This window comes from Sphaerodactylus townsendi, linkage group LG13 (assembly GCF_021028975.2).
Source record: "Sphaerodactylus townsendi isolate TG3544 linkage group LG13, MPM_Stown_v2.3, whole genome shotgun sequence".
Taxonomy (NCBI): Eukaryota; Metazoa; Chordata; class Lepidosauria; order Squamata; family Sphaerodactylidae; genus Sphaerodactylus; species Sphaerodactylus townsendi.
In genome coordinates this window covers 39,976,963-39,993,305 of record NC_059437.1, presented here as the reverse complement: position 1 = coordinate 39,993,305, position 16,343 = coordinate 39,976,963, and the positions used below count along the sequence as shown (strand labels likewise).

The window sequence follows — 16,343 nt, the reverse complement described above, 5'->3', positions numbered from 1 at the left end:
CTTTTTGCAGCTGCTTTTAATCAGACATCTGCAATTAGAGAGCCACGAAAATTGCAGCTGTGTGGACGCTTTCTTGGGAATAAATCCCACAGAACTCAGTGGGCCTTACTTCTGTGTAGACATGCCTAGGATTGAACTGCATGTATTGGTACAATGCAAGAGAGTAAAGGTGGGGTGGGAAACAGAAGATTCAAACATACCTCCCACCCAAAGGCAGTGTTTTATTATCACATAAACATTTTTATGTGAGATGGGGTAGCTGTGTTGGTCTTACCAAATTTCAGTGGCACCTTAAAGATGGAACGATTTTTATTCCAGCAGAAGTGTTCAAGAGTCAGAGCTGGCTTCATTGGATGCAAAGAAAAGTCCCGGCCAAAAGGTCCCCTGAGGCCAACTTGAAGTCTTTAAAAGTGTCCTAAAGCTCTTGTTTCTTACATAATTGTGGTCAAAGAACAGCGAAGCTGAGCTGTGAGCCCAAGGTTTTGCAACTACTTTCCCCCCAACAACAGCTCCCCCACACCACATGGCAGTCTGTTTTAGAAAGGGTAGGCGCAAAACCTCTTGTAACATGGCACGGGTGTCAGCGTGTCATTGCTTGCAGTTCAAAGACCACATTTTTTCAACTCGACTAGGCCAACTCAAGCCCCTTACATGAGCCTAAGATGTTCTACAGATCAGAGGTTAATATAATAATACTTTATATGCAAATAATATATATTCTGTGGGCTTTTTAAAATGAGGTCTCAGAGCATTTCACAAGAAATATATTTGGGATGGAGTGGATTTTTTTGAATTTGCTTCAAGAGCCCTTACCTGTCAGCTGAGATAGCTAAGAACATAAGAAAGAGCCTGCTGGATCAGACCAGAGTCCATCCAGTCCAGCACTCTGCTACTCGCAGTGGCCCACCAGATGCCTTTGGGTGCTCACATGCAGGATGTGAAAGCAATGGCCTTCTGCTGCTGCTGCTCCCGAGCACCTGGTCTGCTAAGGCATTTGCAATCTCAGATCAAAAAGGATCAAGACTGGTAGCCATCAATGTGAATAAAGTAAATTGACAGTTCTTACAATAACCCTGTATTGTGGCTGTGGACTGTAGGAAGTTAAGTAACTGTGCCAGATGTTTAACCAACGTAATAACTAATGCACTTTCTAAGACAAACTGAAAGGTAAAAAACCTGTAAATGAGAACTGAGGTTAAAGGTATTTTGAGTGTGCTGAAATGTAATGAATGTATGCTGATTTACTGTTTATGCACTGATGTTTAAACTATAGGTAATGTTAAGTTTGAAATGCATACAATATAGTAGTAAGTAAGTAAGTTTAGCATAAGTAATAACTGTTTAAAGCATGTGAGTCTAAAGCAAGGACCTACATATGCAAAAGGAGGTGCATAAAAATGTTAAAGTACTTACGGTGACTATGTGAGGGTAAAATGTAAGGGTAAAATAACAATACGTTTAAGCAACAGATGCTGAAGATAGAGATAAACGGAAGTTTCATCCATTGCGAAGGTGAGGCCTGTTAAGCCACACCTGTTGAAATGATTTCAAAGTCCATCACAGTGGCGTAGCAGATCAGCAATACTGGAATGAATGAGGCTGCATGCCAAACTCTATGGGATGTTGCAGTTCTGTAATTAGAATTCCAGATGTGCTGTTTGGCCCCAAAAGGTTGGGGAAGCAGATCTTAATTGGTGTCATGGTACTGACTAAGAAGTGGATTGTTTCCCCATTCCATTTTTCCAATTGGATATCATCATATCCATAAGTCCTTTTTGCTGTGTCCGTCTCTTTTCCTTACTGGAACTGAGCAGAGGGCATTTCCAATCACAGAAATGGTCCCACAACCCTGATCCACAACCTTTCTCTCTGTTCCAACTGTGTGTGTGTGTGTGTTTTAATGCAGCCAGATAATGTGTTTTGAGTTCTAACGGCATGTTGTTTGGCCACAAACAATGCTGAGGACAAATTTTAAAGTGAAATAGCCAGTGCCTTTGTCCTTTACTTGAGTTTTCCAAAGGTATTTGTCTGGTGGGTGTTGTCAATATTAAGCGCAGCTTATTTTTGTGTGCAAGGGCGGAATTCGAACCCAGATTTTTGATAGGTTCAAGAGCAAAATGGACGTGCTATCTTTAGCAATCAGGCTTTTTCCTGGGTCAGCTTCAGTGGAAAACCGAAGGATGGATATTTCTGTTCTCGGAGCTGAGGCTGGCTTGTGGCATTTTACTGTTTCCATGGATGTAGTTCTTCACGCTGCTAGCTTCAGAGACTGGCTAACAAGATTGCAGGAGGCTAGGGGGGAGCAGGAGGGGGAGGGCTTGTGGTATGGGAGACCGGCCATTAAATTGTGACACCAACATTAACGGAAGGCAGTGGCCCTACAGATTTCTGTCAAATGCATTTGGCTACGTGTTGTTATTACTCTTACTGGTCCCAAGCCAGTTAATAGAACAAGGAAAAGGGCTGCTTAAAAATAAGGGGTTTTGCATTCTCGGGGAACTCCCTGGGTATACAGGAAAAAATTATCACAAATATCTCCACAGACAAACCCCCCCCCCCCTTCCAATCTGGCAGATGTTAAACATGCTCATTGTTCCAACCAAACCACAGAATGAGGAAGAGGAGTTTGGATTTATACCCTGCTTTTCTCTCCTCTAAGGAGTCTCGAGGTGGCCTACAATTTCCTTTCCCTTCTTCTCCCCACAACAGGCATCTTGTGAGGTAGGTGGGGCTGAGAGAGTTCTGAGAGAACTGTGACTAGCCGAAGGATGCCCAGCAAATTGCTTCATGTGTAGGAGCAGGAAAACAAATCCAGTTCACAAGATAAGCATCCCTTGTTCATGTGGAGGAGTGGAGAAGTAGGGAATCAAACCTGGTTCTCCAGATTAGAGTCCACGGGCCTTTCCCCACTTACGATTTCCTGCGCGCCACTCCCAGCTCAAGTGATTTCTGGCGGGGGGTTGTGTTCCCCACGCGCGGGGCAGTCAGAAGGTGCTGTTTCTTCCAGCGTCAGAAATGACGTGCGCTGAAGGGACGTTGGAGCGCAGAGTCGGGGCGGCTGCGTTGTCACCGCCCGGACTCTTGGGGAGCACCGCTGGACCACACGCTATTTGGGGCAGTAGCGCGCAGCAAACGGTAAGTGGGGAAAGGGCCCACCTGATCTTAACCACTACGCTAGGTGGATCACTAGACCAGAATGGCAGTTAAACAACTGGTAAAGAGGAAGAGGAGGCAAACAGAGAGGGCTCAAGCCACTTCTGGTATCCTAGAGGAGGATGTTAGGATCTAGGGATCCATTATTCACAACATGCATCCCATACGAGGCCAGTCCTGGATGTAAACAGCATTTTAGGGGGCTGGCCAGTCTGAAGCTCAAATCGGCCTGTCTGAAGTATTAATTGGGATCCAAGCAAAAGCACTTCCTCCAGTTTCAATTAATCATGCCTTTCCCAGGATCCTTTTACCTGTGGAGCTCCTATTGTGAAATTGGGTGTGTGTGTTCAAGTTTAGGATTGGAGGCTGAGTGGGCTGAGGTACACATTTTCTAATGCCTGTTCCACACACCTGTTGTTAACTATACAAGGTGGGTGAGGTAAACACCCCCAAATTCTGTGTTTTGCTTCTCAGATTCGGAGCTAGACATGCAGATTTCTTCGTTGTTTATCTCAATCCCGCCCCCAGAAAATTCTTCATGAAGCCCCAATTTTTTCCTAGTTTTGGTTTTAAAGGGTGATGTGGTATCCCCATGAGGGAGGACACTCCAAGCCTGCCCCGATAAGAGTTCAAGAGGCTGAGTCACGGACTCAAGTTACTGTTATTAGTTATTGAGTTACTATCCAGGCTGATATTAATCTATAAATAATGGAGGTGGGTTGGACATAATAACATGTTTCAGAGGGATGCCAGCTGGTGAGAACTCAGCCACGCATGAGGCAAGGAGCAGAAGGAAAATGGGGCTGTGCTTTCCCTTTTAGGCTTTGGCCCTTTGGTTACACTTAGAGTGAATTGAAACTCAGAGTCAAACTGGACACGAGGGGGAGTTCTGTCTTCATTTCCTCAAGAAATTAAAAAAATGAAAAGGGGTCTTGAAGGCTGCAATTGGGAATGGAAGATCAGGGGAAGACAGCCAGCATAGTGTAGTGGTTAAGAGCAGTTGGATTCTAATCTGGAGAACCAGGTTTGACTCCCCACTCCTCCACCTGAGCGGCAGAGGCTTATCTGGTGAACCAGATGTGTTTCTGCACTCCTGCATTCCTGCTGGGTGACCTTGGACTAGCCACCATTCTTCAGAACTCTCTCAGCCCCACCTACTTCACGAGGTGTCTGTTGTGGGGAGAAGAAGGGAAAGGAGCTTGTAAGTCACCTTGAGTCTCTTTACTGGAGAGAAAGGTGGGGTATAAATCCAAATTCTTCTTCTTCTTCTTCTTCTTCTTCTTCTTCTTCTTCTTCTTCTTCTTCTTCTTCTTCTTCTTCTTCTTCTTATCCTCCTTCTTCTCCGTCTCCGTCTCCTCCTCCTCCCCTCACAGGTGAGAAAGCAGCTTTGGAAGACTCATTTTGAGTGGACAAATGGCAGGAAGTAGATTAAAGACTCCTTTCCTCCAACCGTTCTTCCACTTGCGGCCTCTGAGACATTAAGCCACCAAGAAAAAGAATCATGCAGCTGTGTTTAACATGTAGTTTGGCTTGTAGAGACTATTAGCTTGGGAACCACACACTACATACAGGACATTGGGAATCTTGCTGTGTATAATTTAATCTCAAGGAGATTCTGCAGGGACAGCGCACAGATAATTTAAATAAATTAATTCAACCCAAACCTGAGTTCAGTCTTGGTAAGAGAAAATAAACCCTGGTGCCCCTATCATGCCTGACTTTATCCGCATCAGTGCTAAAAGCAGCATCAGGGCAGCAGTTCTGTTTACAGAAGTGACTTATGGGGGGGAAAGACAAGCTGATAAATATTTTCAATTAAAAATGAACCATTCAGGAAATGCACAAAATGAGGTTTTATTTATTAAACTATTGGAAGTTTTATCCAGGTTTTGTTAATCTCGGTAGAAACATTTTTTCAGATGTAACATGGCATTGAAATGATTGTACTTCTCATCTTTGGAGAATCATGAGTTTGTTTTTTTCTTCTCTGATCTGAGGTAGAGAAAGTGCTTTTATTTCATTTTTTTAATGCCTAAGACAACAATGAAATCTCACTCTTGTTCGTTTGGCTTCCCCAGGTCGGGCACCAGTGACCCTTACTGTATCATCAAAGTGGACAACGAGGTGGTGGCCAGGTATGAAAAACGTTATAACTTCTGGGTCTGGAATTTTCCGTCTGTGCATCTATCTGTCCTTGACGACTGTTAGGATTTATATGTGATCATAGCAATCATAGGATCACGGTTGTCAGAAAATGGGATATAAATATTAGAAACGGACAAATAAATCCATGCCTGCTCCTCCTTTCATTTTGCTCCTGTCATTTTGCACAAGCTCTTGGTTTCTCTTTCTTCTTCCATCTCCTGTAAACAGTTTTTCTGCTTCATTTCTTTTTGCATCTAAAACTAATTCCTCAACCCTCTCCCTTCAGTTCGCTTCTCAAAACGAATTCATTTCCAAAGCCTTTTATTATTATTTTTAATAACCCCTCTGAGGCCTAGGCTGATTCCGCATGGGCCAAAAACAGCAGTGTGAAAACAGTGTAAAAGGGTTTTAAATGGTGTAAAAGGATTTATACTGTTTTCGCACCGTTTTCACACCGCTGTTTTTGGCCCATGCGGAATCAGCCCCAGTTTGGGTTGCCTATTTCCCCCCATCTATGGGAGCTAGCAATAATTTAAGGTAGCCAGTTCCTGAAAAGGGTGATCACACATTGGCCCCTTCCGCACAAGCCGAATAAAGCACTTTCAATCCACTTTCAGTCCACTTTGAAGCTGGAGTGTACTGTGCAGAATAGCAAAATCCACTTGCAAACCATTGTGAAAGTGGATTGAAAGTGCATTCTTCTGTATGGGCGGAAGGGGCCATTCCCCTGCATCCCAAATCCAGACCCCTGCCCAGTGCAGCTATTTTAAAAGAAATGTTGAGGCACCAGGAGATCTGATTGTGGAGGTCTGGTTGGACCCTCCAGGCTCAAACAAATAACATGCATCAAATTGTAGGCTCATGCAAACTGTGTTTGCTGAGAGGAAATTTAACCCTTCAACCTGCACTCATTTAGATAAATCCAGCTCTTTTCTACTAGTAGTTTAAAAGAAAAAAGGCATGTCCTTTTAAATACATAAGTCCCCCCCCACCGGCCGCCCTTTACAATGTTAACAGTGAAGCAGGGATTTTAAGTCCAATGAGAGAAACCATGGGCCTTTCCCCACTTTTCCCTCTACCACCATTGCTGCGTGCTACTCGCTGCGCGTTACTCGCTGCGCGCGTCATTTCTGGCGCACGCCCTGGCTTCCCCATGACCCCACACTCTGCGCGGGGTCATCAAATGGCGCCGTTTCTCCAGCGCCAGGAATGACGCGTGCTGAGGGGGTGCGGCAGCGTCGGGGCGGCTGTGTTGTCGCCGCCCCTGTAGTGGGGAGTGCCCCGGGATGCCCCGAGTAGCACGCAGCAGAAGGTAAGTGGGGAAAGGCCCTAAGTGACGGCTGAAGGGCTGAGGCCTGCCCTTTGACTATTATAGACAGACCCTGCTTGTCATATCCATTTCCCGCTCAGCTAGCCACAGCTGCAGAGGCGTAGCTCCAAGGGGACGGGGCGCGACACACCGGGTGCAGGCCCCTGTGAGGGTGTGGCGAGGGTGTGGCGGGGGCATGGCAGGAGGCGGAGGACGCACCAGTGCACCGGGCGCTTTTCCCGTGTGCCTCAGCACAGCTGGCCCCCTAATGGCACTTGAAGGTCTACCATGGTTTTATCCTTCATGGGATCTACCACCATGATGTCTTCCTCCTCTGATAAAGAAATGCTCAGACCCAGGGCCTATGCACTGTTGGATGAGATAGGCCTTTGATCTGATTCAGCCAGGGTCAATCTTCGTCCTTATTATATTTTTAAATGCATAGACTGTCACTGTGTGTGTGTGTGTGTATACGTGTATACACACCACACATTTGAAGCTGCAGTGCTATGCACCTTGATCTGGGAGAGAGCCCTGTGGCCCTTACTTTTGAGTAGATATGCCCAGGTTTGCGCTGTGAGGGAGTCAGGTCTTTGTCTACACCATTCATGTTGCCTAGTGAATGGTTCTTCCAGCAGTGGCTCCAAGTCCAGCGTTTGTCACAGCACGTGTGCCAGTGAGCCTCCTGAACGAAAAATAGACTCACTTCCCCAGAGTGAATAATCAGTTCTTGCACATATAGGTCCCTTCCGCACATGCAGAATAATGGACTTTCAATCCACTTTCAATGCACTTTGCAGCTGGATTTTACTGTGCGGAATAGCAAAATCCACTTGCAAACAATTGTGAAAATGGATTGAAAGTGTATTATTCTGCATGTGCGGAAAGGGCCATAGATTTAGGCAGCCCCATGACATTGGTGATGATTGGGATGTGCGTTGCCCCTTTGCGACAGCTAACGCAGAGATGAAGATGGACAGGTACAAAGAGGGTACTAATACCTGCCAAAGGAGCCAGCATGGTGTAGCGGTTAAGAGCAGCAGACTCTAATCTGGAGAACCAAATTCGATTCCCCTCTCTACCAGTCGATGCTTATTGGATGACCTTGGGGCAGTCACAGTTCTCTCAGAACTCTTTCAGCTCGATATGTATTTATGTGCACGCATTAATATTTATGACTTGCGGTTTTGCACGACAGATGAAATACTTACCTTCGCCGTTGAAAAATACGTACCTGTTTTATCTTTGTTTTTATGCACATTCATCTCCGAAGGTTGTGAGGGCAGCGGTGAAATTGACCAGAAAGCTAAAGGGGGGGCGTAGCACCCATTGAAACAGGAATATCTTTGATAGACCGGTTTTTCTCGTACTCTTTGTATTTTTATGTTTGTTTGGGTGCTAGGATTCTTAAATTGTGCTATTGTCACATCTCGCTTCCAGGACCTAGCATGCCATTACAGTCCTACTTTTTGCCAGTGCCATTGTTGCATTGTATTTTCACGTTTTATCAGCTGGTGCACCTATTAGAACCTGAGGGCTTTTTACTAAATAGGACTGAATAGCCTTTGCATTTCCTGCGACTTCAGTTTTTTGTGCTGTACTTATGGTTCCTACCTTCACTGTATTTATGGCTTCTACATTTCCTGCATTTATGGTTTCAATACTTTACTGTATTTATGGTTTCTGCCTTTATTTATGGTTTCTTCCTGAACTCACTGAGAGCCAGCGTGGTGTAGTGGTTAAGAGCAGGTGGATTCTAATCTGGAGAAGCGGGTTTGATTCCCACTCCTCTGCCTGCGTGGCTGAGGCTTATCTGATGAACCAGATGTGTCTCTCACAGCTTTCTCTAGTGAAACCCAGCAGAAGACCAGGACAGAACTGTTTTTCATATCCCCACCCCCACCCCAACCATTCAAACCCTCCTGCAGCATTGTATAGATGCCAGCGTGGTGTAGTGGTTAAGAGCAAGTGGATTCTAATCTGAAGAACTGGGTTTGATTCCTCACTCCTCCACCTGAGTGGCAGAGGCTTATCTGGGGAACCAGATGTGTTTCCGCACTTCTACATTCCTGCTGGGTGACCTTGGGCTAGTCACAGTCGGAACACTCTCAGCCCCACCTACCTCACAAAGAGTCTGTTTTGGGGAGAGGAAGGGAAAGGAGCTTGTAGGCCACCTTGAGTCTCCTTACAGGAGAGAAAGGTAGGATATAAATCCAAACTCTTCTTTACTTCACTGGCAGCTTGGCAGCAGTTTGGGGCTGTATAGCACCCAAGGCATAAGAAGTCCCAATTCTCCTGCTGCAATCTTAAGCTGATAAAATCTTCTTGCCCCATGGACTGTCTTGACGCTCCCTTCACACCTCAAATATTTGCTCGAAGTTAATTACATTTTCAGGGACGAAGCAAGCAGAAAATTGAGTTGTAAACATTTTTTTCTTGGAATTAGTAAGCAATTATGCTGGTTTGGGAGAGAGGTACAGATAAGCCGATGTATAGCCCCCGGGCAAGGTTAGGGTAATTTCCCCTGTTTGGGGAAACTAGAGGAGTTGGAATGCTCTTTTCTTAGACCCCAAAAACCTAGTATCTAAGATCCCTTTGGCAAAAGTTTGGTTGACATGTGCAGGAGAATGAAGCGTCAGAATGGATAACACTGCTTCAGAACTCGGGCAGTCTATGCCATTTTGGAACAGTCCCCTCTGTTAAAACTCAGCAGGCAGAGAGTCAGTAGAACATTTCGTCCCTGATTGCTTGCTGTCTGTTTGCAGGGATACTTTTTTTTTTGTATGAAGGAGCTTTGAGATCCAGTATCCACCTCCGGCAACTTGAAGTGTTGCAAGCCCATTCTAACTACCCCCAAACATATGATCCCCTCATTCTTGTGCACATGTGAACCAGTAGTTACCAGCTAGTATCCGGTATATAAGGCCCTGAGGCCTTAAAAGCTACTTGTGTGTGCACAAGCCTCATAGCACAGAAGGGAATAGGGTTGTGGATCATGGGCCCCTGTGATTGGTGGACAATATGAAGCCCCTGGATTGGTCAAGCATATTATACATGAAGTTTATTCTCAATGAAATATTCCATAGAGTGCAATGGCTTGTTGGACTTCCACAGGCAAAACCTAATAACAGATATTCAATAAAGTACAATGACCACACAAACACACTTGTTATGAATGATAAGAGCTCTCTGGCCACCACAAAAAGACCACTTCTGGGCACTGACATTTCCATATGCATCTTCTTTGCAGGACTGCAACCGTGTGGAAAAATCTGAACCCTTTTTGGGGAGAAGAATATACCCTGCACCTGCCCATGGGGTTCCACAACCTCTCTTTTTATATGCTTGATGAAGATACTATTGGGTAAGTGAGGAAGAGAGATGGGAGCTAGCTATCCATCAGACTGAATTTTGGGAAGGTCCCATATAATCATCATATTACCCCTCCGCAGACAGCATGACGTTAAAGCAACATAGAGGTTGAATGTGCTTGAGCGCACTGGCCGTGGCTCCATGCCTACTCAAGGCAATTGGCTCACGAACACAGAATCTATGCACACAGGAAGCGCACATACCTAGGAGCCATCTCTGCAATTGGGAACACTGGTTTTTCTAGGACAAAGCTTATGCAGGTACACTTCTTTCATGCATAAACTTTGTGCCCACAAGCAATTGATCCTGCATGAGCAAGAATGGGTCACTCTGCTCTTGTACACTCCTCCTCTATACATGTTGATTTCAATGTCATCTGCAGTAATATTATCAGCAATGTGCTCCTAGCAATAGTATTGTGTGGTTGGTCCCTGGCCTGGATGGCTCAAGCTAGCCTGGTCTTGTCACATCTCAGAAGTTAAGAAGGGTTAGCCCTGGTTGGTATTTTGGATGGGAGACCACCAAGGAATAAAAGGGGGCAAGCTACCTCTATCAGTTTCTTGTCTTGAAAACCCTACTGGGATGCCAAAATTGGCTGCGACTTGACGGCACTTTACACACGCACACACACACACACACATTTTGCATTTGTGGCCTGATTGCTATGAATAATTGGCCTATTGCCATTAACTTGGTTTCAAAGTGACATAGGACAAAAGAATGTGAATGTTCCTCTGTGACTGTAATTTGTGGGAGCCGGTCTATGGATAGTTCGGTAAAGCATCCATTACGTTTGAAGAGGTGACCCCCTCCCTGTGGGTGTGTCATGTGAGAAAATTGTAGGTCTGAGTTTGGATGAGATGGAGAAACAAAGGCAGTTCTGAGCTGGTTGAAACACTTTGGAGGTGATTTGCTGCCTTGTCCAAATGCCTGTTTGCCTCCACCTGTGCTCTGTTTGTGTGTTTGTAAACAAAGAAGACATTGTGAAAATGCTTTGAGGTTCCAGCACCCTCTCCTCCAAAAGGAACTAACCAGAGGTGGGATCCAGCAGGTTCTCACAGGTTCCCGAGAGTAGGTTACTAATTATTTGTGTGTGCCGAGAGGGGGTTACTAATTGGTGATTTTGCCACATGATTTTTGCCTTAGTTACGCCCCTCCTCTCAGCAGTAGCTTGCAGAACTTGAAGCAGTCTAGCAGGAGTTGCACCGGCGTGCGTGGCAGCCTGCGCCTGTGTGTATTCGTTTCCCACCCAAGGACCGGCGCACCGGCTGCATCCTTGCCACAGCCCCGCCCAGGAATGCCCCGCCCTGGAATGCCCGGCCACGCCCCCGTCATGCCCCGCCCAGCCCCATTGGCGCTACGCCACAGTTTGAATCCCACCACTATGGGAACCTGTTACTAAATAGTTTGGATCCCACCCCTGGAACTAACCCAAGTAGCATGCCTACAGATACATTACCAAATGCTCACATTGTGTGCTGGTTACCATAAGGGACTTCAGTCAGACATAACTTTTAAGTCCCCAGGAACAAGCCCTTTCCTGGGAGCATGGGGGCCAATTTGGATCTGGACTTCAGCAAGCAGGGAGAATATGTTTATGTCATATGCTACTTTGGGGGAATCTGCATATACCCTGTCAGTGCATGTGGATTTTGTAATGTGTGGCTGGGCCCCTGGAACTCCTTGCCACTCAGTAAATCAGGGAAGTCATGTGATTCTGGCCCTTTCCCCACTTACCTTCGTCCGAGGGTTGCTGCGCACAATTCCCAGTGCGCGCAATTCCTGACGCGCGCCCCGGCTTCCCCGCAGAGCGCGGGGTCATCAAAAGGCGCCATTTCAAAAGGCGCCAGGAATTACGCGCGCTGAGGGGGCGCGAGAGAGGCAGCGTCGGGGCGGCTGCATTCTCGCCACCCCTGAAGTGGGGAGTGCAGCTGGACCCTGCACTACTTGAGGAGAGTAGCTCGGGGCTTAAGGTAAGTGGGGAAAGGGCCTCTGTTGTTGTGTTTTTTGGTTCATCTGAAGAGTCAACAGAGGGTAAAGGAGAGTTGTTAGCAAACGACAGTGGGGAGCAAACAGTTACATTTCCATAAAATATCTTTTCTGTGTGAATTTTCCTGAGATTAATTTGTTCAGAAGCATTCACAATGCTGTGAAAAACTTTAGGGGGATGGGAAAGTACACATTTGGCAGAGTACCCATTTGGCAGTCTAGCCTGAGCAGATTCTTCCCCGGTGTTGCCTTCAGCCTGGCTGTTAAATTAATCTCTGTGTCTAATTTTTTTTTTGGCAAGTGCAATTGTTTCAGTTGTTGCAGGCAGGTACGATGGAGGAGGTTTCCGGGTGTGATGGAGGGGCTGTCAGGAAGGTAATCCTATTGTGTGAGAAGGAAGTCACCGTTGCTTATTTGCAGTACAAACCTGCAGAAAACACTGGAAGAAACCATGATTTCAGTACAGCCCCAGGCAAGTTCAGTTTGGAAGTAACTCCTGTTGGGTTCAGTGGGGTGAGGATGCGCAGGATTGCAGCTGTGGACATACCACCTTCCCCCCCACCCCCACATACACTGTTGTTTACCTTCAGCCTTATGCTGAAGTCACCAGCAAGCCTTTTCGGCTCTGACTCATAGCTGCTCTCCAGCAAAAGTATTTTATCCACACCTGCTATTTGAGGTCCTTTGAGCTGGATATGTCAGAGGTGGGACTTGGGAGCCTTCTTCGGGCACAGGGTGTGCTCTTCCACTAAGCTAGTGGCCTTTCCCAAGTCCTTCTGCACACAAAAAGTCCGGGAAGAGTGGGAGTTGACATTTTCTGGAAATAAAGTGGCTAGCCCTTCCAGAAGGTAACAAGCTGCCTGTGGCTCCAGGACCTTCTTTATCTAGAGGCTGAAGCTGGGAACTTTTGCGTGAGAATCACATATACTGCAGAATCGGGCAAAGGGGGCGTCAAATCTGGCTTTTGATCTCCAACTGTCGCTGTACAGATGGCTCCTGCATACTTTACTCCCGCTGAGCCAGAGTGGTGGCTTGTCTGCCTCAGTATTGGCTCCTTTCTTGTGGTAACTCAGGCAGAGTACAACCTTTGCAACACCTGCTCCCTGAGACATGTAGAAGGAATGATGTCAGAGCTTCTGGGACCTTCTGCATGTAAAGCAGCATTTCAACACTGAATAGGGTCGCTGGGCATTGGGGCTAGGGTTTCCAGATCCAAGTTTGTTCTGAGTTCTTTGCTCCAAAACTCCACACGAGCTGAGTGCTCAAGGATTTTTATTGTGAAAATTCAAATCACAGAAAGAAACAAACTTTAGTTACAGAGATTTCTCAGCTAAACCCATTCCTTTTGGATTCCTTTGTCCTCATTCAGGGAACCCGTGGCCCAGAGATGCTTCTCTGCAGAGGTGGGATCCAGCAGGTTCTCACAGGTTCCCAAGAGTAGGTTACTAATTATTTGTGTGTGCCGAGTGGGGGTTACTAATTGGTGATTTTGCCACGTGATTTTTGCCTTAGTTACGCCCCTCCTCTCAGCAGTAGCATGCAGAACTTGAAGCAGTCTAGCAGGAGGTGCATTGGCGTGCGTGTCAGCCTGCGCCTGCGTGCATTCGTTTCCCGCCCAAGGACCAGCGCACCGGCTGCGTCCTTGCCACAACCCCGCCCAGGAATACCTCGCCCCTGGAATGCCCAGCCACGCCCCCGTCGTGCCCCGCCCAGCCCCATTGGCGCTACGCCACAGTTTGAATCCCACCACCATGGGAACCTGTTACTAAAACTTCTGGATCCCACCACTGCTTCTCTGGCCAAATCCTGAGGTGGAACCTTAAATCCTTTGTTTCCACTTTCCCAGAAAAACTCCATTCCGGCCACGAGGTAATTTAGGCCTTTGAAGTTTTACTCTGGTACATTTGCGTAGGCTTTCCTGTTCTCCATCCGGAGATGAAAGATGAAAGATCTAAGATCCTTTTCACAGTCAGGTGTGGCTTCTGATACAGTAACAGAACAACTTCATCACAGGAACCCTTGGAGATGGATCTGGGGGACAACAGGAACTTGAGTGGGGTACCATTGCCATACAGTCCGCCCTCCAAAGTACCCATTTTCTCCAGGGAAACAGATCTCTGTCGTCTAGAGATGAGCTGTAGTTCTGGAGCAGGGGTAGGGAACCTGCGGCTCTCCAGATGTTCAGGAACTACAATTCCCATCAGCCTCTGTCAGCATGGCCAATTGGCCATGCTGGTAGGGGCTGAAGGGAATTGTAGTTCCTGAACGTCTGGAGAGCCGCAGGTTCCCTACCCCTGTTCTGGAGGATCCCCAGGTCCCACCTGGAAACCGAGGCCTCTCCAAAGCTAAGTCTTGATCTAAAAGTGTGGGTGGAAGAATGCTGGGAGCGATTTGTGGCTTCCCCTGCCTGGGTCCTTGGCTGAGCCTTTCCGCACCTGGACAGTTCCCACAGGAACTATTTGTGACAGTTCCCACAGGAGATATTTGTGACTAAACCCATTCCCAATATATTGGTACTTCTCCAAGCCTTGGGTTTGGAAGGCTGAGAAAAAAGTTAGCCATTGATGCTCCACTTTACATCCTTTGGGGCGTCCTTCTTCATCTTCCACAATCAAGAGAACGCCAGATGCCACAGCCAGCAAAGGAGGCAGCCCTGGCTTCCTCCTCCATCTGGATGAGAGATGGACACTGGGAGCTTGCAAATCTGGCATCTCCTTTAAAGATTCTCCTATGGAGGGCATCTCTGAATCAGACGCAGTGAGGTGCCAAGGGTTTCTCTTCACGTAGAAACCAGCTGTTGCTTCCATCTGCCTTGCAGAACTTTTTCGGAGGCCTAATGAGGCATGATGCTCTCCTTGTGCTTCCTCCCCACCCCTCAGTCTTGCGCCAGGAGTTCCGTGTTCAGAATTCCCCAACCTGTGGGGCCCACTTAGTGCAAAGGTCACACTATGTGGGGAAAGGTGACTTAATTTTTCCAGCTGTGCTGTTTTCCTCACCTCAGTGAGCCTGGGCGAGCCATTCCTGGCTCCGTTGGAGAAGTTTACTATGCCGATGGGCTGCGTGCAAGCAGGGGCATAATGACGCAAACTGTAGCCCTGGGCAAAACCTGAGTTGGATGCCCCCCCCCCCCCATGGGCGGCCACTCCACCACGACCAAATTTTTTTTGCACCAGGACATTGGTGCCTGCAGGGGGTGCATTTTTAGACATATCAGCACCAAAAATTTCAGCGTATCATCAGGAGACTGTCCTTATGCTACCCCCAAGTTTGGTGAGATTTGGTTCAAGGAGTCCAAAGTTATGGACTCCCAAAGGAGGTGCCCCATTCCCATTGTTTCCAATGGGGGAGATGGGGGCTACAGTTTTGAGGGTCCATAATTTTCGGCCCCCTGAACCAAACTGCACCAAACATGGAGGGTATCATCAGGGCAGTCTCCTGATGAGACCCGGAAAGCTTTGAGACTGTGACTTTAGAAATGTGCCCCCCCCCCCCACAGCCTGCAACCCCCCATTGACAGCAATACAGAAAACTCAATATAGAACAAAGATTCTTGGGCAAATTTCTGGGATGTTTTTTCAGTGGGTGCATTTTTGGATGTATTGGCACCAAAATTTCAGGGTATCATGTGGAAACTATCCTGATGGGACCCCCCAAGTTGGTGCAGTTTGGTTCAGGGGGGCCAAAGTTATGGACTTTCAAAACTGTAGCCCCCATCTCCTATTAACTCCCATTGGAAACAATGGGGAATGGGGCACCCCCTTCGGGAGTCCGTAACTTTGGACCCCCTGAACCAAACCTCACCAAAATTGGGGGGTAGCATAAGGACAGTCTCTTGATAATACGCTGAAATTTTGGTGCCGCTAGCCTAAAAACTGCAGGCCAAAAATGGAAAACCACTAAAAATACCCAAAAACGAACCCCACATTTTGATGCCACCCACAAGGTGGTGCCCTGAGCAGCTGCCCACCTTGCCCAATGGGCATTACGCCCCTGCATGCAAGTGGGGCGAATAACAGCTCCCTGGAGTCTTTGGGGGCAGGGAATAGTACTAGCTAAAGCCCCACCCCCTCCATTCCCCAATCCATAAGCTTCTCCTTTCACGTGCCTTAGAATTACGTTTCAACAGAGAACTGCCAACTGATATCTGGTCTACGGGACTGAGGTACACAAGGAGAGAGGGATATGTGAGGAAAAGGAATAGCTAGTCTGTGAAGTGCTCTGTCTGGAAAGTAATGCACGTTGCCTCAGAGGCAGAGTTGGGTCAAAGAGCCATCTCAGAAAACTGACATTGTGTCTGTGTGCGTTTATTAGTTTAGTCATCGTTTTAAAAATGGAACATATTGAATGCCTTGGTACATTTCCATTCAGCATTTTT

General features: G+C 47.0%; 1 protein-coding gene across 2 annotated transcripts in view; it reads left to right on the top strand.

Moving 5' to 3' along the window:
* The first annotated feature begins 5,237 nt into the window (after window positions 1–5,237).
* Window positions 5,238–16,343, top strand: part of RASAL1 (RAS protein activator like 1) — a 49,286-nt gene continuing 38,180 nt past the window's right edge. For both annotated transcript variants that reach the window (XM_048515063.1, XM_048515062.1), the window contains exons 1-2: window positions 5,238–5,288; window positions 9,858–9,971. In XM_048515063.1, coding sequence (XP_048371020.1) covers window positions 9,922–9,971 — 50 coding nt within the window. In that variant the 5' untranslated portion in view covers window positions 5,238–5,288; window positions 9,858–9,921. The remainder of the gene's footprint in view (window positions 5,289–9,857; window positions 9,972–16,343) is intronic.